This window comes from Euleptes europaea, chromosome 3, assembly GCF_029931775.1.
Source record: "Euleptes europaea isolate rEulEur1 chromosome 3, rEulEur1.hap1, whole genome shotgun sequence".
NCBI lineage: Eukaryota > Metazoa > Chordata > Lepidosauria > Squamata > Sphaerodactylidae > Euleptes > Euleptes europaea.
In genome coordinates this window covers 85,065,000-85,092,299 of record NC_079314.1, presented here as the reverse complement: position 1 = coordinate 85,092,299, position 27,300 = coordinate 85,065,000, and the positions used below count along the sequence as shown (strand labels likewise).

At 40.9% G+C, this 27,300-nt stretch overlaps 1 protein-coding gene across 11 annotated transcripts in view; it reads left to right on the top strand.

Annotated features, from left to right (window-relative positions):
* Positions 1-27,300, top strand: part of ANKS1B (ankyrin repeat and sterile alpha motif domain containing 1B) — a 432,983-nt gene that overhangs the window by 78,472 nt on the left and 327,211 nt on the right. For all 11 annotated transcript variants that reach the window (XM_056845975.1, XM_056845973.1, XM_056845974.1 and 8 more), the window contains one exon: positions 11,204-11,344. In XM_056845975.1, the coding sequence (XP_056701953.1) occupies positions 11,204-11,344 (141 nt within the window). The remainder of the gene's footprint in view (positions 1-11,203; positions 11,345-27,300) is intronic.

Here is a 27,300-nt window from a genome sequence, read left to right as displayed (position 1 = left end):
CTGCTGGGTGATACCAGGGATGCTTGATGAATTTAAATGAGTACAGATGTGAAATCCATGAAAGGAAAAGCAATTCTTTCATTAGCGTTACTTGTCAAGCAGTAAATTTTACTTCTATTTAATGTCATTGAATCCAACAGCTTAAATTTTACTTCTATTTAATGTTATTGAATCCAACAGCTTAATCATGAATACTAAAAAAGGATTTTAGTGGGTTAAAAACTGCCCAGGATACCTGTATTGGAGATCAAGAAATAAACATATGCCAGAAAGAAAATCTCTGCCTCATAATAACATTATACAACTTGCCAGGTACTTTGCTTTACTGCTATGCCAAATAAAAATACAGACTTGTATCAGCATCAGTAAGTTAGAAGTCTGCAACAAAAGAGGAAGAGAATCTCAAGAATCATGTAGTTTTAACTTCCTGCAGTGGCAAAAATAACTAGATTCTGGAGGAATAATCATGTTAATCTGTTGCAAAAGAATCAGTTGCAAAAGTAGTACTTTTTTGCCATCAAATCACAGCTAACTTATGGTGACGCTGTAGGGTTTTCAAGGCAAGAGACATTCAGAGGTGATTTGCCATTGCCTGCCTAGGTGTCATGACCCTGGTATTTCTTGGAGGTCTCTCATCCAAATACTAGCCACGGTCGAGTCTGAGAGTGTGTGACTGGCCCAAGGTCACCCAGCAAGTTTCCATGTCAGAGTGGGAATTTGAACCTGGGTTTCCCAGATCCTGGTCCGACACCTTAACCACTACACCATGCTGGCTCTTAGTGGTACTTGAAAGACTTACAATTTCTTTATCTCCTTGGTCTCAAAGCAGCTTACAAAGCAGCAGCAAGTTGCATCTGATGAAATTGGCCCTGGTCCATGAAAGCCCATACTGCATTAAAACAGGCAGAGCAATCTTAAGGGGGATAGTAGAGTTGTGTCCAGAGACAGGGCCACCAGGCCGCCTCCTGATCAGTTTGCTGTGCTGCGGTGAGCAAACCTATCGGGAAAATACCCCAAGCCCTGTGAAACTGCTCTAAGCAGTTTCATGGGGCTATGCACCATTTTTTGCTGGCATAACTCAGCACCAGCAAAAGCACCGTTTGTGGAGTGAAAGGGCTTAGAGAGCTGATTAAAGTCAGCCCCATCCTTGTGAATGCCCCCTTTAGCACCAGCATGAGCCTCAGTATCAGAGATATGCTGCCAGCAAGGTTGCAGCGGTGCCCATGTGTGGCACTGCTGTGTGGCTCCCTAGGACTGGCATAAGTGGCCCTGCACTGGCAGAAATGGCACTTACGCTGGGGCAGGGGTCACACCACATCCAAACCCCTTTTGCCCCCGCCCTTCAGGATTGCATTGATAGTCTCTAACAGTAGCTAGAATTAGTCACCCCCTGCCAGGTGCTCCTCATGTAAAATATGTCAATAATAAGCAGACAACAAGTTTTTTATATATATATAGTGTTGTTGGTATATATAGGAATGTATAGAATGACAGAAAATGTGAACAAATGCATGGGAATATATAGAACGACAGAAGCATTTTGTTCTGAGAATCTTACAGTATAAATCTTGCAATATAAATTTTAACAAAGAGGAGAATGAAGAGAAAGTAGGGAGCTGAGGAAGGGCAAAGGCATGGGTAACAAGAAATGACTGAGTAATGGCAACTGTGCTTACTTTTCATTTGAAGTCTATATATTATCACTTAATTTTCAGTTGTGATATGGTTCAGGCTATTCACTGTGGATGGACTGGATGGGAAACTGAAATCAAGAAATATAGTTGGGTGTAATTATTAACACATAGATTAGAAAATAAAATAGTTGATCTCTCAATAACTCATAGTTCTCTTTGTCTTTTTTTCTGAGAAAATGATGCCACGACTTTCCTGGATTTGTCTGAGATGTACACATCAAAAAATTAGATTAATTTTTGATCTGGATTCGGGATGACATGCTTTTTGTTATCCTGAATTTTCAGGACTCTGCTTACTATTTCAGGATTTTTTGAGGTCGCAAAAATTTGGAATCAATTTATCAATTGCCCCCCTATTCCCCCACCTCCATCCCAGAAGCAGCAGGAACAGGGAGGGAAAGAGAGGAAGCTTTCACCAAACAGCTGGTTGACAGTGTCTCCAGTCCCTTCACATTTTAAAGGACTGTTATTTTCTATGGGAAGACTTGGCCTCTGAAATAATGGCCCTTTAAAATGTGAAGGGACTGGGTATGCTGACTAAGAACTGATGGGGTAGACCTGGTCTCTCTACCACTCATAGGAAATAATGGCTCTTTTATTTCTGTTGTGTTGTAGACTGAGCCTCCAAAGCCAGGTCTGCCTGATCAGCTGTTAGTTGGCATCTCCAGTCTCTTTAAATTTTAAATGTCCGTTGTTTTCTGGGGGGTAGGGTAGATGGCCTCAAAATTCAGAGGCTAGGTTTTCTCATAGAAAATAAGGGAGGGAGGTGCCACAAACAGCTCTTTGGTGGACCACCTTTCTCTCTCTTCCCCTTGGCTCCTGGCCCCTAATACTTGAAACACCTCCAGAATTCTGGGAGATTTTCATTCCTCTCTGAATTTAGGATCATACTGCATATCCCTGAGCCAACATGAAACAGCTAATTTCTTTTTTATTTTCAGCTTTCATATATCCAAGTGTATATCCCTAGATTTATCCCCAAATAGTACTGGAATCTGTTTTTTTCTGTTGTTATCCCTACTGTTGCAAGCCAACCTAGCAAAGAGTTCTCTCCAATTTGGTAGATTGGGGGGGGGGGAGAAGAAGGAGAATTATTATTATTATTATTATTATTAGTTTTTATATGCCGACTTTCTCTACCACTTAAGGCAGAATCAAACCGGCTTACAATCACCTTCCCTTCCCCTCCCCACAACAGACACCCTGTGAGGTAGGTGGGGCTGAGAGAGAATGACTTGCCCAAGGCCACCCAGCTGGCTTCATGTGTAGGAGTGGGGAAACAAACCCAGTTCACCAGATTAGCCTCTGCCGCTCCAAACCACCGCTCTTAACCACTACACCACACTGGCGCTTAACCACTACACCACTAACCACTCCATGCTCCAAGATGTCTTTGGAGTAATGAAGTTGTTTGCAGTGTACTCCTAATTGACACCTTGAGTTTATATATGTGGACTTAGAAGTAAGTCCCACTGAGTCAATGGGACAATCTCCAAATAAATGTGCACTCAGTGTGGAATCCTGACTGTACTGAAGAAAATCAGAGTCAGATCTCGGAAGCTAAGCAGGGTCAGCCCTGGTTAGTATTTGGATGGGAGACCACCAAGGAATACCAGGGTTGCTGTGCAGAGGAAGGCACTGGCAAACCACCTGTTAGTCTCTTGCCATGAAAACCCCAAAAGGGGTCGCCATAAGTCGGTTGCGACTTGAAGGCACTTTACACACACACTCACACACACACACACAATTCAGTGTAAAGCTTTGTTTTAGGAATAAATTTTATTTTAAAAAATAATATTTCATAACATTGTGATGGAACCATATTGCATAAACATGTATAATGCCCTCCAATTCCAGCACATCAATTCAACTGCTAGATGAAATGCATTCCAGACTTTAGAAATCAGTATGTAGAGTCATCCCCAAAGGCTTTTGAATGTCTTTATATTTGAGCTTTAGTGTTTTTTTCAGAGAACAAGCAAGAGTATAAGTTCTTTTATTTCTTATTAAACAAATATCACTATATCTAATAGCAAACCTTGTCTGTGCAACTTGCATCATCCACACAAGATACGGAAGAGAGAGAATGACTCCCCAAATATGCAGCAAAATATGACTTATAAATTAACCAAAACATTTATTAAAAAAACCTTAAAATGGTCTGATGAAAACTAAAATTGCTCCAGGGGAGACAGAATGCTGCCAGCAGCTAAAGAAAAAAAATATGCTGGAGGAGAACAGAAAGCTATCTGCTCAAGCCTTTGTGAGTGTAGAGAACCCTGTAGGGAAAAATTTGGAGGCGAGGAGTGTTGGATTTCCAAAATTGTTTTCCCCTCCTGAGCTCCTTATAGGTGTTTTATGCATGGTCGCTTTAACCTCCTTTATTGCCCGTTTCAGCCAGGATCAAATTTTTCAGTATCCACGATATCTCATTCCTTGGAAGCTCAACACTGTTTCGACGCAAAATGAACCCAGCTTTCCCCATTCCTCTTCTGGCCCGAATTAAACCGGTCATTCTGGCTCATTCCGGAGTCACAGAGCTTGCATACTCAATTTTCGGGTTGAGCTTCCCCATACCATCACGCCCCACCCTTTTCCATCCCCTTCTTCAAAGCAGCATGCAGGGGAAAACAGAAGATTGGCTTCTCTCACAGCCAATAACAAGGCAGTGTGTAAAGAGGCGAGGATTCAAGTGCTTCCTGCTACCTCATAGCTCTTTCCAAACAAAAGAAAGTCTTTTTTAAAACGAGGCTTGGATTTCCCCCCCCCCCTTCTGTTAGATTGCTCCGTTTTTTGTTTTTTGTTTTTAAAATGCTTTTTTACGTGGCAGTTGGGTTTGGGGGGAAGGAAATCTTGTCTCACGGGAAGCACTGCGAAGTAAGCCAATTACAGAGCAGCATTTAAAGGGGTGGGACTTGATTTGAGCTTGGGAGACTGTTTTTCTGTATTCATGGTTCGATTAGCACACAGTTTCGTCCCTGATCATTCAAGCCAATGCATACAGTTTCCCCCAACCCGGGTTACTTTAAAGTGCAATTAACCCAGGTCCAAGCAGGGAGATCCAGCCCATGCATAAAAGACCATAGTGTATTCCCATCTAGTCAGTACATGTTGTAGCAAAGCATCATGCCTCTGTAAATGAAAATAGTAAAACCAGACCAGACAAAATAGGGCTCTCTGCCTGCTCACAAGACTTCCACAGAATTCAGGGGAAATGACTTTGTAAATTTGACAAATGGTGGGAAAAAACAAAATGGCCTAATGAAGGCTAAATAGGCTTCAGAAGGGTGTTGCTGGGAGCAGTTGCATATCAGTTAAATAAAACAAGGGAGAGGGAAGAGAAATTGATTTATTTAAAATATTGATTTATGTTCTGTCTGAGATGCCAGGCAACTAACAAAGCAGCAAAAGCTGCAAGGATTCAATAACCTCATAAGTGTCCAGCAACAAATTAAAAACAATATTGTACACCATTTAAATCAATATACACAGTCAAAAAGCTGCTCAAACCCCTGAAAGCTGGAGGAGGAACAGGGAGGTAGAGTGGGTGTGCATAGGCAGGTTGCTGGAATGAGTGCTTGTTAAGGGATGTGGGCATTGGCCAAGGATTACATTACTTTTTATGTGAAAGGAGTGAGTGATTTGAGTTCCAGCTTGAGAAAGTAGACTTACTATATACACTTCTGTTCTTGATCAGACATGAGTTGTTATCCATTGGTGGGGATTAGGGTTGCCAGGTCCCTCTTTGCCACTGGCAGGAAGTTTTTGGGACGGAGCCTGAGGAGGGTGGGATTTGGGGAGAGGAGGGACTTAAATGCCATAGAGTCCAATGGCCAAAGCGCCCATTTTCTCCAGGTGAACTGATCTCTATTGGCTGGAGATCAGTTGTAATAGCAGGAGATCTCCAGCTAGTACTTGGAGGTTGGCAACCCTAGTGGGGATGGGTCTGCAGAAAGCAGTCATGGCACAGGTGAGTTCAGGAATTGATACGCAGGCAGGCAGCTGTATTGCACACGATGCTAAGCAGGGATCTTAAATGGATCTTAAATGGCAGATACTGAGTTTGGATCTAGCAGCATGGTTAAGGCTAGCAAGCAGGGCCTGGATCCCGAGAGCAATTAATTTAAGGTTCTGCAAACTGGTGTTTCAATGCATTTGTCCTGACCAGTGTGTGTTAATGAAGACATATTCTTGCTGTTTTTTACTCTGGCAACCAGTTGGCTATTTTTCTTAAGGGTTTTTTTAATTGAAAGAAGAGGAAAGAAAGGAAAGTTCTGTATCAAATAACTAAAGTTGTGGGCTCCTTGTGTCCTTGGCTTCCCCCCTTTCTCTGCCTCAGCCTGCGTGCACAGTCCTTCCTAACCCCCTGGTCTGGGTTGAGCTTACCCTTTTATATGATCTTTTCCAGGGCCTGGGCCCAATCCAGCCCTGGTACCACCCACCCAGCAGTGATAGAAGGAAGAAAGCCATGCTGTCTTCCTTTGGGTCCTTCCTTCTGCCTGTTTGTATGCCAGCCAGAGGCTCTGAGAAGTTCTCTCCCTCCTCCATTTTCCTCTCTGGCGTGCCCATACCCATCATCCCCCCCCCCCCCAGCAACAGTCACTGCCAGGCTTAGTCTCCTTGCCTGCTGCTCCAAAACTGCCCCTCCTGGCTCCGGCCAGGCCTCTTCCCGACTGGCATGACCTCCAGAGAGCTGTTGCTGTTTTCCATTGCCTTCTTGCTTGTCTCCTGCTACTAAGTGTGCTGCAGGTGACCAGGAGGCTGCCTTTTGTCTGGAGGAGAAGGGCTAGGGGCTGTGATGAGCCCTGTGCCAGACATGTGTCTAAATGTAATGCATCAACCAGGCCATCACTGACAACACAACTTGTGTGATTGCAGTAGCCCTTTGGTTTGTGGCTGTTTATGTCAGCCATTGGGGACTGTTTCAGTATTTGAAATGGTATAGGCAGGAACAAGATTACCTGATTCCCCCTCCCCATGTCGTTTGTGGTTTTTTAAAGGGTCAAATTCTTCCCTAAAATGGCAGCAGCCACAGGGCAAACTCATGGTTGCTCTAATGTCTAGTTTGGCACTCAGGTTAGAAGCAATAACAACGAATGTAGGCTCACCTGTTAAGATTTTTTGATTTTTTGTATTTGACTTTTCAAAGTTTGTAAGTTATACTGATGAATTTATACGTATTTTGATATGTGTTTCTGCTTTGTAAGCTGCTTTAAGGGCACTGCTGAAAAGCCAGGTGGAAAAACAATCAAATGAATGATAAAATGACTTTAATGAAAAAAGAAATGTAATGTCTGAATTATCCCTGCTACAAGTGATTCAGTGCAAATGCTTTCTATTCTTAACCATCTATCCTCAGCATTTATCTAAAGCCGATGGAATCATAGCTTTGCATAGGTTTTCCCTTCTACAGTCAGACATCGTTTCTGTAAGGCAAAGATGTCTTGAAGAAGCAATTGACTGCACTTGGCAGTTACTCATTTTCCTATGAAAAGAATGTATTTTAAAACAAAAATAATGTAAGCTGGCAAGAAGATAATAAAATGGTGACCACTGCCTACTCACTTATCATATGATTTTCCCTGCTTCTTTAATCTCTGTTCCCAGCTGAAGCATGAAGAATAATGCATTTTCTATAAGCCCCATCATTCTACCACCCACTTATCCACCCTCGCTTTCACAGTAGAAAGCAAAAGGGGGGGGGGGGAAACTGTTTTAGAAGTAATTGGCTTTCAAATATGTTGTACTAGATTTCTACTTTTGTTTATATGAGTAATATTCTCATACTATCTGTTGATGTGGTATCATTACTACATGGATACATATTAGGAGTGTGCACTGGAAAAATTATCATTTTAATTCCATATCGTGATTTAACAAAGGAAATTTTCATCGGTTTTAAGAATTATCAGAAATACTGTCCTATTATGAAGACTTGTTGGGTTCCATTTTCATTAAGATCACCACAGGCTCCAGACTCCTGGCTAGATTTTCTTGGACAGTGTCCAGCTGGCCACCCATCAACAGATACAGCTGGGTGTCATCCACATCCCAGCCCGAAACTCCAGTCCAGCTGTGCATATAGATGATATCCAGGCCTGACCCCATGGCCTGAGAGGTGTGTTGCTTGCCAGGGGCAAAAATGAAAGATATTGTAGACCAGATTTGGATTCTGGGACCACGGGCTAGGTTTTCTGGATGATGACCTACTAGTACGCTATGGAATTCACCTTTCAAGGTCGGGGAAGAATGTTTTTGGAAGAAACCTGGAGAGATTCATAAGGAGAGCTTTAAAATAATACCACAAGGGGAAGGAGATGACTAACATAGGGATTTAAATGGAGAGCAAACATCAGAGGCCCACCTGGGAGGGTCGGGTCTAAAGGAGACAAAGGTGCAGAGCTTCAGGTGTCTATGTACCAATGCCCAAAGCTTGGGCAATAAGAAGGAAGAGCTTAAGCTTCTAATGCAGTCAGAGGGAGAGGGATATGATTTAGTAGGCATTACCCTGACCTGGATGGCCCAGGCTAGCCTGATCTCGTCAGATCTCAGAAGCTAAGCAGGGTCAGCCCTGGTTAGTATTTGGATGGGAGACCACCAAGGAATACCAGGGTTGCTGTGCAGAGGAAGGCACTGGCAAACCACCTCTGTTAGTCTCTTGCCATGAAAACCCCAAAAGGGGTCGCCATAAGTCGGTTGCGACTTGAAGGCACTTTACACAGAGAGAGAGAGACTTGGGGACGATTCCCATGGCTGGAATGTAGTAGTGGATGGATATGAGTTGTTCAAGAAAAATCAAAAAGGTCAAAGAGGTGGCAGAGTGTGCTGTATGAGAGGAGAGGGTTTGCTTGTCAAGAAATACTGGAGGAGGAGATTGACAGCCCAGCTGAAAATATCTGGGTGAGTATAAGGGAAGGAAGGACAAACAGAAGTGTGGTTGGAGCCTGCTACGGACCTCCTGACTAGGGTGAGGAAGTGGATGCTGCCCTCCTTGAGCAGCTTGACTCTGAAAATAATACTGAAAATAATTTAAAGACAATATAGCATGTTGTACAAGAGCAGAGGAATCCTCAGACTTACTGATGAACTGCGGCAGGGTGGAGAAGTGCTGTGACCCTGCCAACCCAATGGCTAACCAACAGCATCCCTGGAAGGATTCAGGAGGAGAAGAAGCTGTGAGAATGAGCAGACCAGTTTCTGTCCTCTTGTGCTGGCTACAATGTCCCTTCCCCCATGTGAGAGAAGACATATAAGTAAGAATTTGGCTTTGGTTTTGATCTGTCTTGAAAGCCAATCAGGTGAAATTCACAACTTGATTCTTGATTTGGATTTTTATCTGTATTTGTGATTTTATTCCCCCCCCACCGAGAACTATTGTAATGTAGTGGTTGCAGTGTCAGGTTATGATCTGGGGAGACCCAGATTTGAATCCCCACTCTGCCATGGAAGATTGCTTGGTGACCTTGGTCCAGTTACACAGTCTCAGCCTGACAGGGTTGTTGTGAGGATAAACTTGAGGAGAGGAGAACAATGTTAGCAGTTTGGCAGCCCACTGGAAATAAAGGAAGGGCATAAATAAGCACATAAATAAATAAAATCAATAAATCACAACCTAATCTTTTACCCAATTCTTAGGGATAATCACCAGAATAATACTGTAGCAACAATGGCATCCAATAATTCTTATTAATTCTGTTAAACCATCTTTAGAAAGAGAATTTTTTCTGCAGGGGAAAAAAAAACATTGGAAAGTTTTCTGTCTTTTTTTTAGAATGACTGAAGCAGGCAAAGAGTTTCAGAATATGAACTAGAAACTTGGAGTTAATGAAACAGCCAGCATTAAGATTAGAGGAAAGGGATGTTGTGTCCATTGTGATGAGATACAAAGATGACTCTTCCTGTTTCATATGTAGTCCCTAAATGGAAGTGTTTTTCTTTTATTGAGTAATTGCTTTGCATTCCTTTGGCACAATGCTTAAAATGTTTCTAACATTATATTTTCAAAGATTGAATCTAATTATAAAAATGTAGATAGATGGTACATCTGACACTCATCTGTAGATTGCCAAGATTTATAATCCGAATATTGCTTCTGTATAGCAATATGAGCAATATATTTAAATCCTTCAAACTCCATACTCTGCAAAGTTCACATTGCCATCCTAATAACGTGAACAAGATTGCTTGTTTCTATGGCAACATATAATGTGGTACCACTTCACTGTCAATTTTTTTTAATGAAGTAACACATTAAGAAATGTTTTGAAAATGAATTTACAAATACACAGCAGTTAAGCAAGTGTTTTTAAAATTCGGGATTATAACAGTGAAAGTCATGTAGTGAAAGACATGAAGCTTATTTAGCTGAGAAAGTCCAATTTAATGTTTAAATCTGGCCAGTGAGCTGCTTTCTTATATATGCCTGCAAGCTCCAAAAGAAACTACCTCTTGTGTTAAAAACATTTCTGTTAAACAATAGTTTTGTATGTTCCTTGTTCTGTGAAGAATCTTATGTAATTCATTTGACATCCCAATGAAGCTGCAAAGGAGAAAAGAGAACTTGTACATTGTTACAGGTTTCTGCAGCTGCAAAAAGAAACTATTAATCCTACATGGTTTTCTAATGAAAACTTTAACAATGAAAGAAGATTTAAATACACAAAGGAGGTTAATCTGGCTGGAAGACTAGGGCCACAGTCCAACACAGTAGGTAAGGTTAAGCCTATTTAAATGTTTGGCCAGCTTCTTTGATATATTATGGTCTGGGTAGTCACAGCAGAATGATGAAGAAAAAAATACAGGAAATAAATACTACTATTATGGTAAATGTTCTTTTAAATATGTTGTATTTAAGTATATTGAACCCAAAGATTCTACACATTTTATTGCAAAAAATAATTCAACTAATATTTACTAAGATGTTTGCTATGTGCCTGTTGTATTAAAGTAGTACAGTTACAATATTCAGTTCAGGAGGGTATATTGAATTCCAATTACCGTAATTTGCAGTATTTGGACCCAGGAAGGAAGAATCACAGAATGGCTACCCCCCCCCCCCCACCTTTCCCAAGAATCTCCTGAGGTCCCTGGAAAGCTAGTCCTGAGTGTCAGAAGATCCTCAGACTCAAATTGAGATGCAGCATTGGGGACTGCAGAGATTGCCTGCCCATCCCTTGAATGAATGGTTGCTGTGCTTCTGGAATAACTAACTTGGGTGTAGAGTGGATGATTTCTGTCAATATTCCCTTCTTGCTATAGTCCACCGCACTGCATTCCACTCTATAACTGAGGATCTCACAACCTTCAGGTGCATTATTTCACAGGGTACAGGAAGAAGAAAGGGGAAAGATCAGTTCCAGAAACTCCTCCGTGCACAGTTCATAGAATCTAATTTTGTCTATTTTATTAGACAGTTTAAAATATTTTTCTGAAGTTTTAAAAATAAGACAGATTGCCTTTTTATTACTATAGTATACTTAATTACGAAAGTCCTGCTTCTTTATCTCTAGAGACCATCTTCAACTAATCCATCACCAGCAGAAGAGGAAGAAGAAGATGGAGGTGAAAATAGTTGTGGACCTACAGGATTGTGGGAAGCTCTGACACCCTGTAATGGATGCAGGAATCTTGGATTTCCCAGTCTTACTCAGGTATTTTACTTGATACCTGATTTTCTTATAGAACAATTTAAATAAAGGGTCCTCTAATATAGTTTACATGTGCATTTTTAAAGAAAAATACAGAATATTAGACCACAGGGCCAAAACAGATGTGATGCTGAGAGCTGCTGTGAATGCACCATCTCACCCAGTCTTCCTTTTGTGAAGGAAATGGGCTACACAGAGAAGCTGGTCATGTCCTCAAAATGGGTGGGAGGAGGGAGGCAAACCATATTGGAGTCTTGATAGCAACAGTGGGCTGCAATGACACATGCTATTTATGCCACCAACTGAGCCAGGCACTCAGCCCCTTTCCAGTAAATTTGGACTGCAGCCTGTCTCTTGCAGGGAAATGCCTTCCCATGTCAAGCTATGTTGTTGTCACCACAACTGTAGTAGAATAGCTGGCTTCACAGGGAGACTTGGATCCCCCTATCCATAAGACAGCTACATCACTCAGTGAAGCTGGTTAGGATGCTGGCTACAGCAAACACCATGTCTCAGCCTGATAGAAGTGTCCACACCTCACTTTTGCTTGAAAGTTTCACTTGCAACCCAGGAGGCAGATCTCTGAACCCACAGTGAAGAACAGCCAAGAGTAGCAGGTCCTCAAGCACATGGATTGCGGCTTAGAGAAGTGTAAGAGAAAGAAATTCTCCCTCAATGACTGAGGAAGGCTACAGAGAGATATAGAGGCAAGCTAGTAAGGTAGCAATTTGTGGCTTCTGCAGCTTGTGGCTTCATAAGAAGGTTCGTGTATATTATATTTAAAAATATAAAGCAATAATTTTATATATTTATAAATATTTAAAATGTAAAATAGAAACCCATTCAGTGTTAACTGATGTGGGGGTTCTGCACTTTATGCTGTGGGGGAAAGTAGTATGGAAGTTCTTTCTTTTATTACATACTAATAGTCCTCCTTTCTCACTGAAAGGTCTAATGCACCAACAATTTACAGCATAGTATCATCGTGCTCGGTGTGTGTGTTTTGGATGCGTATTCTTCATTCCGTATCGCACCGTGCCTGTTAAGACTGCTCCCAAGACAGTTTATTGTCAGATCGCACCTCCAAAGTAATAGTCCGAAACGTTTAGAGGAGGAGGAGTGTTGGGGAGCACTGCATCATGTCTACGTCGCTGATGCTTCCCCGCCTCCCCTCCCCTTGCTTTGTTTCACACCTGTGCGATATCATTGATTCGAAGGAGCATTGTATGCCATTAAAAATTGCCTAATATGCATGGCAGGGAAACCCTAATCACAACCTATGCAGGCACTCCCCCCGAAAAAAACCCAAAATGAGCCTTCCTTGCACAGTGCTAATTACAGAGCTGCCGTCCCTTCAGGCATTGGTCCAATGATCTTGCATTCTTGCGCTGGGACGAGCACATGAAAAAAAAATTAAGAGCAGGGAGCCACGCTCAACCCCGGCAGCGGGAGAAAGAGAGGAACAGGCGGGGAGGAGCTTTGTGCCAGCAGGTGAGCCCTGACTTGTGTGTGTGTGCGGGCGCGCTCTCTATCCCTCAGTCTCTCTCCCTCTTTCCTCCTGCTGCTTCCCCCTCCCCATCTGCATCTTGCAGCAATTTCACTGCTTTTTCAGCCCTTGCCCTCCTGCATTCCTTCCCCCTCATTGATTGGCGGATACAAACAGGAGGGGAGGGGGAAGGTGGGATGGGAGGAGAAAGGCTTTTCATTGGGTGTTGCAAAAAGAGGGGAAGAGAATTGAATAGCTTATGTAACTGAACGCACCCCTTGGATTGCCGTTTTTGAAACAACATAAAGAAAAACATCGTGGTATAGGCGTTTTGGGAAAACAAAGATATTTGGTGCTTCCAAAGCATTTCCAAGCCAAAATGCATTTTCCTGGGCCAATCTGTTATAATGTTTGTAGCCCTATTTCCTTTATCAAAATGCCCTCTCGTACAATTCTGTTTGCTTGCAAAATGCCAGGAGCATGGGAGCCTTCCTGATCTCCTCAGGCAGGCTATTACTTGGGTGGGGGCTATTCAGAGAAGAAATATGTATGGGCAGTTGTTGATCTTGCCCATCTGCAGGGTGGCATCTACAGAAGGCCCCACTCACAGGAGCAAAGGTATGGAGCAAAGTTGTGGACATAGGTGGAGAGGCGGTTTTGTACATATCAGGGTTGAAGGCCACAATGGACTTTAGAAGTGATAGTGAATCACTTGAATTGAGCTCAATAGCTGATGGGCAGCCAATGGAGTGACCGCAGAATGGCTGAAATATGCATGCTCCATCTAGCTTTCAACTTAGGGTTGCCAGGTCCCTCTTCGCCACCGGTGGGAGGGTTTTTTTTTTTAATATAAATTTTTATTGGTTTTTTAAAACTATAAATTCTTCATAATTTTAACAACAATGTAAAAATAATATCACAATCACAATTACATTAATTGTTGTCTTGATTACCATTAAACATAAAAAATAAATCGACTTCCCCATCACCTCCATCTACCTCTTAATGAAGTGTTATTATCCTTCGTTAACATATTCTGATCCTAGTATTAATCTCATTCTAAAGTTTCATGTTATATAAAATTTTACATTCTGGATCAGAGTAAAAAGTAACCTTCCATTTTTCCCAGATCTTATACATTATCACAATGATTCCTTCAATTCTCCCCTTTTCCCTAGTTTCTCCAACTCCACCAGTTCTAACATTTAAATAATTTAATCCCTTTATTCTGAAACCTTTGTCCCTTTCCATTTGGCTGCATAAGATTGCAGCCAGTATAACATAAATTTAATCATACTAAACAACATCCTCTCCAATATTTTAGGGATATTTCCTGTTTAATCGATCTTATTTCAGTGTAAATCATATCCCAAATCCATATCATAAGTCCACCCCTTATAAAAAAAGGAGAAAAAACCAATATCCTTAGTACATTCCAACATTTTCCTTAAAGTAATAATCACATATTCCAGTATACTTTTATATCAATTGATAGTCTATATAAGGAGGACTTGTTTACATAATCCCAAAATGATGTCTAAATCTTAATTCCACTACATCGTTAATAGCCATGCCACCCATCCACACTGTCAAAGCCTTCCAATCCAGCAATCATATTTAAATCAGTCCTTTAACCATGGTCTAATACTTCCTTCTGCAACTGAAATAAGTCAGTCAGGTATGGGAACAGGATTTCTTTATTCTCTCTCATTTCCTCAGACAGGGTGAGTATCCAAAAATAATTCTTTCTGGGCTTCATTTCCATCATGGCTTCAATCTGTGTTCCTTGACCTGCTCTCTTCTTCCTTATATCCACACGTCCTTCCATGACTTTTTTAGATGAAAAGTCCATTTCTTGTATGTCTGATCTCTTTGTCACCAGCTGGTTACCTTCTTGGACTTCTGTCTTCTTCTTTGTATCCTTGTATTCTTCCATGACTTTTTGGACAGAAGAATCCTTTACTTGTATGTCTGTATTTGTGGCCATCATTTGAATTTTCATGACTTTTATGTCTTCTGTAACCAGATCCAACTTCTGATTACATACCTGTGATGATTGGTCAAGAGTCATCATCATTGAAATCAGTTGAGCCATCTGTGTTGATATCTGTTTTACTTGTTTAATTGTCGCCTCAGAATGTTTAGCAAGCATGTCCTGTACTTTTTTCCCCATGGTTAAATTCTGTAAAGTTTCCTTTAATTTCATAAGGGCAGGGCTATGAATTTAGCCAGATCAGGGAGAGGTTCCAGACATTTACATATGTAACATAGTTAAAAAATTGATGGTCATCTAGCAGGAGTCCATTACATGTAGTTGATAGAGAATATTTCATTGACCAGCTTAATATCTTTTCAGGTTGAAGAAGTGAGTATTTAAGCTTAAAATAACTTTTTAAAGTTGAAAATACCAACGAGTTTTACCAGACGCTCTAGATCGGCAGAACCAGGAAGTATTCCAGGAGTTGCCTCATCGCGGACCTTCTATCGTCTCTTCTCTATGGTTGTTACCTTCAGGAATTGTTTTGGTGTAACACGAGTAAGACGAATTTTCGGTCCTACGACCTTCTTCCTGTTGATTTGCTTGTAGAACAATAGAGAGGGATATTGAATGAAGCACAGAGTCTTCCGGTCAAGAAATCCTCTTTGTTGTAAAACGTGGCTGGAAGACCTTTTTTACCCCAAGCAAATTCTCAAAGGTTTCTCCCTCCCCTTCCTTTAAGAACGCGTCGGATTGGCAGATCTTACGTCAATCATTCAAGCTCGTTGTTTTAGTTTAAGTTGATCAGTTTGATAAGGCTCCTGCTGCTTTGTCTGATGGATCTCATGCAGCAAAATCATCCAGTTCAATTAAGGGAGGGAAACGGTTACTAGGAATGTTTTCTTCAACCCCCTGTTATTCGATAACGCCAGTGAAAAGCGAAGGATTCTTATCTACTCACTTGGGCGTCTGGAGGTGAGGTTTTAATCTTGATGTAGTCCTTATGATGTTTATAAGGTGCTGGAGGGTAGATTCTAAAGCCGAAGTTGCGCGCTGGCGATTTCAATCCCTTCGTGCCCACGGGATCAAACGTCTGAAACTCCGGGGGACTTAATAAAGCTTCCTCGGAGTATTCAGGAGATCAAACCGCAAAAATGGCTGCAGGGAATTCCTGCTTCTCAGCCCACTTGCAAGGGCTGGATTGGGGTGCGGTAAAACACCCCAAATTACACGCAAACTTGGATTCTCCCCAGGAGCCCCTGGGAGGACGTGGCAATCAGCCCAGCGTCAGCACCGGAAGTCGCCACCGGTGGGAGGTTTTTAGGGCGGAACTTGAGGAGGGCGGGGTTTGGGGAGGGGAGGGACTTCAATGCCATAGAGTCCAATGGCCAAAGCGGCCATTTTCTCCAGGTGAACTGATCTTTATCGGCTGGAGATCAGTTGTAATAGCAGGAGATCTCCAGCTACTACCTGGCAGTTGGCGACCCTATCTCAACTACAACCAATGTGTTGCATTCTGCACCACCTGGAGTTTCTGAGCTGATTTTGAGGGGAGACCTATGCAGTTCAGTTTAAATTTGTTCACTTTCAACCATTTAACCACAGCAGTCATGACCTTTACCACATCACTATGGGATTTTGATAGAGAGAGACAGAGCAAGGTATCATCCAATTCCAAAGCTATGAATGAATTCTCCTAAAGGCTTTACATAGAGGTGGAATAACATGTGGAATAAGATTGTGCCCTGTGCAACCCTACAGGACAACTCCCACACTGAAGATAGCTGGTCTCCCATGACAACTCTTTGAGTTCAATATGTGAAGAACTGTTTAAACCAGTCCAAGGCACTTCCCCTGATACCTACTTTTGCCTCCAAACATCTCAGCGAGATGGCATGATCTGCTGTATCAAGGGTTGCACATAAATCCAGTAAGAGTAACAAAGAAGCATGGCCTTTGTCTATATTCTGATGGGGGTGGGTCCCAAAGGTAAAGTAAACTTAGAATTGGGTCCCACTTCCAAAAGACTGAAAACCACTGGCTTAACACATTTTGTGTATTTATCAAAGCATACTGTTTCTTACATTTACTCCATTTATTATATTCCCTTTTATTCTACTGCTGCACTATCAGTTGGTTCCTTTAAAAACTGGCAATATATATTTTGTTGTCATTAACTTGGGATCTGCTACATAAAACATATTTCAAATGGTATATCTAGATGAAGAATTTGCACATATGTGATAGATGTATTCCTATATTACACAGATGCAAAATGTTTTTAAAAATAATATCAGATAGTCCCCAACAGAAAAAGAACGTTTTTGTTAAATTTAATTATTTATCACATTTGTATCCTCTGTTACTCCAAAAGCAACATATGTATTTTTTTCCTTATTTTTGCTACATAAAATTGTGAGGCAGGTTGGGCTGAGAGATAATAATTATCCAAAGATCACCTATTAATTTGAAAGCTGAATAGGGATTTGAACCCAGTATTGAAAGTACAGTTTCATATTTAACACTACTTCATTCTGGCACTCTTAAAAAATCATGGTATTTTATCATGTACATTCTATCTTTATCCTATCCATCCAAAAACATCTGTTTATATTTGAATTTTGTGTTGTCAACTTGCAGTATGACAAAATTCCAAAAGATGCTATAGCTTTTGGTCACAAACAATAAAATTTAGATGCCAAGAAGTCTAATGTTCTCTAGAGAAAAAATAAATACAAAAGTAAAATGTAAAAAGTAATAATAAGAAAAACCAAATATAAGTTGTCAAATCCAATCAATTTCTGAAGTTGAGGAAAAATTGTCGAAGGCTTTCACGGTCAGAGTTCATTGGTTCTTGTAGGTTATCTGGGCTGTGTGACCGTGGTCTTGGTATTTTCTTTCCTGACATTTCGCCAGCAGCTGTGGCAGGCATCTTCAGAGGAGTAACACTGAAGGACAGTGTCTCTCAGTGTCAAGTGTGTAGGAAGAGTAATATATAGTCAGAAAGGGGTTGACACTGAGAGACACTGTCCTTCAGTGTTACTCCTCTGAAGATGCCTGCCACAGCTGCTGGCAAAACCAAGACCACGGTCACACAGCCCGGATAACCTACAAGAACCAATTGAGGAAAAATTCTTCAGCTACTACTAAAAAACACCCATATTTTTTTGACATTTCAACAGCTGCTGTATGTGCCATATTGTTTACACATTTAGACAACTTAAGCATCTGGCAGCATGACTTTGGCTGTATTGTACTGTTCAGTGCTAGCAGATGACTAAAGCTCATCTTAGTGAATACTTGAGAAGAATCTTTTCCTAATCAGTAATAATTAAAACTGCACTTTTGGATCAATGCCTTTATGAATTTGTTGGCTCTTGCGGGTGAACCAGAGTAAAAGTCAACAAGTAAAAGGTTGCAGTAGACTAAATACATCTGACATGTAGAAGTGAGGGCAGGTGACATCTTGGAGAAGCTCCAGAGCTGATGTTACCACATCCCCACAAATGCATAAAGTATTCAGACTACTTGTTTGTGCAGGGAGCAGAAAATTGGGACCTTTTACCTAAAGAAGTGGCAGTAGCATGTTTTCAGTAGGAAAAGGAAGACAGAGACCCGATTTAAAGGTTTTAAAAGGAATATATGGCGTTTATTGAGGGATTTGGTACAACAGTGGGGGGGACTTTCCTAAAAATTTTTTAGCAAATGCTAAATCAAAGGACAGACAAAGCATGTTCCTTATCTACATTAGCAATATAACAACAACAAATTGAGCAGAGATACTCCAGTTTGGAGCGGGGGTTACTTTTAAGTTAAAAAAAAGTGTAAAATGTGGGGAAAATAGGACACAGCAGTGGAATCTGTTCGGACAGAGGAGTCCAGTCTTCCAGAAGTGAGGCCTAAATAGCAGAGAGGAGCAAAATGCCAGCTCTCTGTGCAGGGCAGTGTGAGTTAAAAAATTAAGAGAGATAGATCAAGATGGGTAGCAAAGATTTGTGTAACAGCAAGAGCTGATATGCAAATATTTTGCATGCAATACTGGTTTCTAATAGCACTACAGACCTCAGGAAATAGAATGGTTTCCTTTCCTAACAAGTATTTTTGATCAACATTACTTCTGTACTTAACTTAATAACCTTGGCACCACACATTGTTTGGGAGTAGCTGCTTCACATCAGGTGATAAACCTTTACTGTAACTGAAAGAATAACCTCAGCATCTCAGTGTAACAAAGTATGTTCATTGAGTGTTTTACAGATTAAGTACTGAACAGCACACAAGTTGAAACCATGGCTCATACTCACAGCATGTGAGTTGGCATCCACTTAAAATATTCTATTAGCTGAACTAGTTATGCAGACTGGTTGCATTTGCTGTGCTCTCTATGTGCTGGAAATTATGTGGGAACTTGGCTGGCTGAAGTGTCTTCACTTTGAGGATGGCCAGAGTGGCCTGATCACTGGCCCCAGAGCTAGACAGCTGTGCCACAGGTGATTAGACAGGATGTTATAATTGAAGCCAAATAATTATCAATTTGCTAGTGCTGTTAAACTGACAATACACATAAACCAGTGTGGTTTCAGCAGCATACTAGGATTTGGGAGACTCCCAAGTTTGAATCCCCACTCTGCTGTGGAAGCTTGCTGAGTGATCTTGGGCCACTCACACACTCTCAGCCTAACCTACCTTACGGGGTGGTTGTGAGGATAAAATTGAGATGTAAGCCATTTGGGACCCCACTGGGAAGAAAGACAGGAAATAAATAAACCGTAGCCTTGTAGAACAACAACAGAAGCTTCCTGTATTTTGGATAAAGTCCTTAAGGAAATAATGTGCTGTTGAAATGCGGTTTTTGTGTGTGTGTGTGTGTGTTTTTACAAGAATGGTTATTCAGTAGCTTCTAGTTTCCTGAAAAGTTAAGCTGCCCTTTTTGCCTTTTGGCCAGAAGCACCAAGCCAATCCCATTTTACAATTAAAAGGGGGAAGGGTGGGACAGCTCTTCCAGCAAAAAAAAAAAAAAAAAAAAGGCTTGCCCTAGTGCTGCCCTGATTTGCTGGGTAGTGTCATGCTGTCCCATCCATCCAATAATCTGGTGTCTTCCCTTTCCAAAGTAGGGGGACCTCCAAAACATGGCATACTGGAACCAGTCTTCTTCAGAAGTGGACACATTCAGGAACCATAGCTTCATCATTTTTAGGGTGTTTCTGTTCTGCACTAATAGTTTTCCAGGGCTATATTTTACTACAGCAGAAACATAAGAAGTTAGAACCCGTCAAGCAACAGAATGAGGTTGGAATGAGTTGGTAAGGCCTGACATGGAGCAACCATTTGTGGTTGCAGGTGGAAGATTAAAAATGGCATCCCCACCTGCAGTCCTGATTCAGTCTAATCTACCACTTCCGTTAAATTGCATGAGAAGCCAACGTTCATGTAACACAGGAATCTTGTAATGGTAAATAAGATATTAAATGTAGCAAAGTAGAAAAAGCTATCTTCATTTCATTTGAAAGTAAGAATCAATACAGGACAGCACTAAAATAAATCCCAGCTCTTTTTCACTATACAGATTTTGCCTCAGTCTTCAACAGGGTATAATCACTGCCTGCTGGCTCCTTCAGGGCAGAATACATATTGCCCTTTTCAGTTGCTCAGTAGCTGCTTGGATGCGTGGGTGGCATAATTTTAAGACTACCAAACTTTCAGTTTACCTAGCACTTAGAAATTTCACTCTGAAATAAAGATTTCAGTGTAAACTTGGAACTTTATAACGATATTGTTGTTTGCCAATATAAAAGTCTAATTTAATAAATTTGGAAAGAAAAATGCCATGGCTTTCACCCTGCTTAAGTAAAATTTGCCAGGTTGCAGACAAAAGATAAGCTGCAAAGAGAACTGAGAAGGAAGGTTTCTTTTGTATTAGCCTCTACTCCCCACCAAGATGAGCAGATGAAGCTATTGTCAGAACCAACAGATGGAAAGGTAATTCAACAAATGTAATTATCATAATCAATGTAATAGCTAACATTTTAACAGGAAAATAAGCTAGCAAGGGTTATCCTAAAATGAATGTCATTTTGTCTCATTCATCTCTCTGTGAAACAGGTAGCCCAGTAGGCAATTTTGTTTTATTTTCTTTGTGAAGTGCACAAATTATCTACTGCATCAAACTTGAGTATATTTCAGTCACAATGCTTTAAAAACCTTTTCTTGTTGGGAATGATAATTTACCATAGATGTACTCATTTTATATCCCAACCAAGTTTCTTCATTTCATTTCAAAATGGCTTATACAGCAATGTATTAAGGGCATATAAATGGAATGTTTATTATAAAAATCTCTGCTGACATTCATATTCTTGGATAGGATATTGTTTGTGATAATGGACTGGTGTAGTGGCTTCAGTGCTATTCCTTCAAATTAAGTTGTTGGATTTGGTTATCCAAAAATTAAAGGAAATTCTGGTCAGAGATAACAAGGTGTTATAATACAGGAGGTGTTGGTATCCCCAGCCACCTGCCCTAGCCCCCACATCCCACTGTTTCCACCACTCCCACTCATTACCTTCTTGTTTTCCAAGTATCCATAAACACAGTGTGGTAAGCTGTGCACACCCAGTATTCAATCCCTCTAGTCTATTCGGGAAGCCTAGTTGTGTGGCTTGCTGTGTTTAAAAAGACACCTGGGCAACAAGGGAGGAAGGAACAGCAGGTCCTCCTCTGGCCCCTGGATGAGGAGGTTGGGCAGTAGCAGTGATGATGGGGCTGGGGGCAAGATGGTGACAGGAGCTGCGGTACTCCAGACTCTGCTGCTTTAGGTCACCACCTAAACATTGTAGAGTCAGCCATGGATATACGAGAGGCACCAACATACACCAAGGGTGAACAAATGCAAAGTGTTGTTTACTAGTTCAAATTTACCCTGTGATTTTAAAAAATAACTTCAGAGTGATATCTAATTAATAGCACTTTGATTTCTGCTTGATAGTTTAGTTTTAAGAAGTTTAAAGACCTCCATCATTTCTATGTATTTTGTCTTCAGGGAGGACAAAATTCTTGTTTGCTGGTTTCAGGTGAAATCACTTTCCCTCAAGATAGTATTCAGACTGTACTATATATCTCCTATTGTTGCTCTGCTTGGTTCTTATTTGTGCTGTGTACTGTTTTATTGCTTGCTTTTATTTATTTTAATAAATATAGTTATTTAACTTATTTTGATGGCTTTTGAAAGCTCTGTAATATGTGCTCCTTATAGCAAATTAATCATCTGAAAAACAGCTACTTTAAATAAGTAAATAATGAAATCCGTTTCCTCTGTAAAAGTATCACTGAGGAAAATAGTGGTGCAATTTGTCCTAAGCATTGGGAATCATTTCCCTGCCCTTTTCAGGCTCCATTGTATAGTACATCTGAGCAATGTGGAAGTATGGGAATACCTCCACACTAGCACTAGGGCCAGGTCACATTACTGGCATCAGGGGGGAAAGATTTGTTTGCTTAGCACTAGAGGACTGGCCTCAGTTATGGGAAAAATCTAATATCTCAAGTTTTGAGTGTTCAATGTGCAAAAGTCCTACCTTAATCTTTTCTAGAAATTGGGGTATCTTGGGCTAATTAAAAATCAAATCCCAGCTTTATAGGTGATGTAGAAATAGCCTAATAGTTTGGGGGGTGTACTTCATGTACCCCTTTTTGTACAGACATGCTACTTTCAGAATTTTCTAGTAAACAAAGATATCTGTCTATTGTAAATTGCAGACATGGTAATGATTCTCATCACATACAATGGCTGTCATGTTTCGGCCCCTTAAAATTGCATGTGCATTGTGGTTGATCTCTGTGGCAAATTGTTCACATATCTTATCGACTGACTACTCCCATGCAGTTTGTCTTACTACATTGTTATAAAACATTTTTGTCAACAAGCAGTGACAGCATGGAGAACCTATGATAACAGCTGAACAGCGTGGTGGACTGTACGAGATTGTGCCCTAAATTACTGAAATATCAAATATGAAGTTTGATTATGTTTTGCTTTATAAAATCAGGGATGCTTGATCACCTGCCAGTTCAATTTTCATCTTGCTGATTGCAATCAGTAAGAGTGGAGGAACAAATGGCAAGAAATGGAAGAACAAACGGCAAGGTTCTATGGGAAATTTGTGGTACAATATTGTGGTATAGTATTCTTGAAGAGTATAACATTGTATTAATTTCAGGTCTGAATGGTTGCTGTAGGCCTTTCATAATATAGCTATAGGCAGTTTACAGAACAAAGATTGTTGCCCAATTTGACACCCCCCAGCAAATTCTTGGGGGAACAGTTTCCAGGAAAAATCATACCCCAATATTGTACCACAAATTTCCGCAGAAAACCATTTGCTCCTCCACTATGGGCTGATTGTTTGCTGAGCTGTTTGGGTACATTCAAATAAATTTGGAATTATCCATTTGCACAATTGGACTTAGAAGGGTATAATTTTACTTAGGACTGCACTATAAACAACCGTTTAAACATGATTAAACTGATTTCTTGTAGATGCCAAGCCCAATACATGCACATCTGCTGCTATCACTGCCTCCAATTGTTAAAACATATGTAATTAAAAGGGGAAAAAACAAAGACTTCAGAGTTAGGTCTTACTTAGATGTCTATGTGTGGCTTAAGTTTCTATCAGTGATCCTTGGTAGCCTTGTGATCAGTTCTTGTAACCACTTAATACAGGGGTAAAAAAAGGTAAGGTAAAGGTCCCCTGTGCAAGCACCAGGTCATTCCTGACCCATGGGGTGACATCACATCCTGACGTTTACTAGGCAGACTATGTTTATGGGGTGGTTTGCCAGTGCCTTCCCCAGTCCTTGTGCTGTGGTGGCTGCTGCTGCAAAAGCAACATCTTTAAAAATCTGCACAGCCAATTAAATCTCAACTGGCCAGTCAGATGGAGATTCATTTTTGAGAAAAACAAGGCATTCTAATCAGGAAGTAGTCTTGTATGTAAGTGAAAAAGTTTGATCAAGATAAGTTCACCTGGCAATTGTTTTTATGTCAAAGTTCTCAGTGTGCCTGGATAATATTCCCATAAATACCAAGTAACAAGCTTCAGATTTTTACTCAATGATGCCAGTTTCTTACAGCTAATACTTTAAGTGAATATTACTCTTTAATTATTTTCCAAGCAATGAGGTAGCTATTTATTATTTATGTTGCCACAGAAGTAGAAATATTTTAATTACATTTTAAATACAGCAGAATACTAATTTCTTTTTCTAAAAGCCTGCAGACATCCAATATAAAACAATAATGATAGTAAAAAATGAATTTAATTTTAGTTTGAAAAAAACCCTAGTTCATCCTTTGAAAAATAATGAGATATTCCTTACATTTGAGAACTTCTAATAGAAACTTCTTTTTTTAAAGGCAAGTGGAAGAATTCTACACATAAGCAAGTACACACGAACAAGAGGACAGAAAGGCACCACTTTCCTTGGCAAAGGAATACACCTTCTAGCAATGCCACACATACAAACATCCATTCCTGTGTCAGGGCCTGCTCTCCCCTTCTTTTTAGTTGTAATGCTCTATATCAGGGTGATGCAAGGAACCTGAGGAAAGGCCTCACCCAAAAAACAGGACTCAGAGATGATCAGACCATAGTTAGGAACCCTTCATCATTAGTTAGTTTCATCAGTGGGCCTTTTTCAGAAAAATACACTCCCTGCTGTCATTAACATTCTCCTCTTGTGTACCACTTTGCCTTGAACTTACCTGTTATCAGTAACCTACCTATTACATCACCCAGCTGCCATTCCCAGCTTCTGTTGTCTAGTTACCATCTTTCATACAGTTGGAATTTGCCCATCCTTTCCCCTCTAGGATCAAGCCAATTCTACCCTATTGGTACATTTTGAGCCCATACCCAGCTCTCAACTCTGCTTTGTTTCCATGCCCAGAAATAAAATATTTTGTCTTCATGTGTCTCACCTGTTTGCCCTATAATTGGGGACAGAGTCCTTCTCTAAATTTTACTTCTGGCTGTCCTTGAGGCCACCTTTGTCTTGTGATCTGCTGGAGTCCTTGTACAGATGGTTCTCTTTTTCCTGTTTTGGAAGTAATTGCTGCCCAGGTGCCTGGCCCCTGCATCCATGTCATTCATTTATTTAAATTGTATTTATTTAAAACATTTCTATCCCACCTTATTGCTTCAGACTCAGCTGATGAACAATTAAACAACTAAGCTGCAAGGAAATAAATGGTAATATTCCAATAAGCAAATTACATCTTTACAAATGTTGGACTCTTCCTGATTCCTAGGATTGGTAGCTATAAATTTCTTTCTCACTTACTCAGTGGTCTACCTTCCTCCCCCTTTCCCGTCCACTGCCTTCTCACGGTTCCTCTGCCCAAGCAGGATAATTTGCTCATATGGTTGGTACTTATAATTATTGTCCAGATTTTCTAATCCCCCCACATTCTTTCTTGTATTATTCCCCTTTAGTGAAGTTTATTTCTGATTGTTAACCTATTTGGGATCTCTGTATATTCCTTTACACCTTCCAAACTTGTGGTAACACCTCATAACCAAAATGGAGTTCTATGGCATCCCAGAGTTGGAAGGGGCCTAGTAGACCATCTGGGTCCAAATCATGGCTCAGTGCAGGAAATCCAGATCTAGAGCATTCCTGACAGATGGCTGTCAACATCTAGCGTCTAACTTTAAGGAGGAAAACCCCTCACATTCCTAGGCATTTGGTTCTGTTGTCAAACTGCTGACCTTTAGCCAGCGTTGTGTAGTGGTTAAGAGCTGTGGTTTGGAGTGTTGGAGTCTGATCTGGAGAACTGGATTTGATTCCCCACTCCTCCATATGAGCTTCAGAGGCTAATCAGGTGAACTGGATTTATTTCCCCACTCCTACACACAAAACCGGTTAGGTGACCTTGGGCAGGTTGCAGCTCTATTAGAGCTCTCTCAGCCTCACCTACCTTACAAGAGTGTCTGTTGTGGGGAAGGGAAGGTGATTGTAAGCCAGTTTGAGTCTCCCTTAAGTGGTAGAGAAAGTCAGCATATAAAAACCAACTCCTCCTCCAAAGTCTGCTTTCCTGTAACTTCATCTCATGAGGTTTAGAGTTCCCCTCTGAAGCAGCAGAGAATACTTTTTGCCTTCCCTTCTCTAGACTAAACATACTGAGTTCCTTAAACTTTGCCAATGTTTTCCAGAAAACTGGCAATCTTAGTTGCCCTCCTATGAACCAGTTCCAGTGTGTCTACATCCTTCTAAAAGTGCAGTTCCCAGAACTGGACTCTATACTCCACATCAAGCCTAAGTAGTGTAGAGTAAAATGAAACTGTTATTTCACATGACTTGGATACTATGCTTCTATTAATACAGGCTTATCTTTTCTTAGGCTTTTTTACAACCTCATCACACTGCTGATTCATGTGCAATTTGAGATCTAGACTGGTAGTTGCACAATGCTCAGAGATCCGCGACAAATACCTTTTTCACATAACCCTGTCCTCTACCTGTGAATAGGATTCTTTTTGCTTAAATGGAGAACCTTGTTTCTGTTAAAGTGCCTTTTGTTAGTTCTTGTAGGTTATCCGGGCTGTGTAACCGTGGTCTTGGTATTTTTTTGGTTACACAGCCCGGATAACCTACAAGAACCAATGAACTCTGACCGTGAAAGCCTTCGACAATATTTTGCCTTTTGTTAGTTTCAGCCACTCCATCTACTCCATGTTTAATCAGATTGCTACCAAACTACTATGGGGGATTTAATCAAATGTCTTGTGGAAATCGAGGGGATGTGTTTAGATTGGAGTAACTGCATAACACTGCACTAGTAGTGTTTTAAAGTTACTTGATCTGGAGAAGCATGAAAGAGTAATGCTTCCTGGCAAAATGATAAAATGCAAGCCAGCAGCTCTAGGGATGCTGTGGAGCTGAGTGAGTTTCTCCACACTGTTTCTGATGTCAGTGTCATAAACATGGCATCCATTTGTGTAACAGGACTACCTTCACATGGAAACACTTCTAGAATACAAACGTTCCTGACCCTTGATTCCACTCAGCCTGTGCCTTTTTGACAACTGCAAAAGGCTACCCACAGTTGCTATTTGCCTTACTGAGAGAAATGTACAGGCAACAGACTGCCTAACTGAATTGCAGAGTTGGAAATATGAAGAGGTTCTGCATGGCAGCAACTTGGCAATGATAGCGCTGAATTAATCTCAACTGGCATGAAGCATGTTGTACCAGGCAGTGTTTTCTCAGTACAGGCTGCCTATAACTGTCACAGAGGCCATGTACAGCTGTAGACATGTACTCCATGGCTTCTTGCTCTGAGGGAAGGGCATCTTGATTCTAGGGTAATTCTTGCTGCATGCTAGGGGAGGCAGGAACTGATTTCCACTTCCTGTCTCCTGGTGGAATCCACCCTCAGTTTCTTTTCCTGCCTTGCTGGGGAGAGCATGTGTTTACAGACGCCAGTCTATAAGG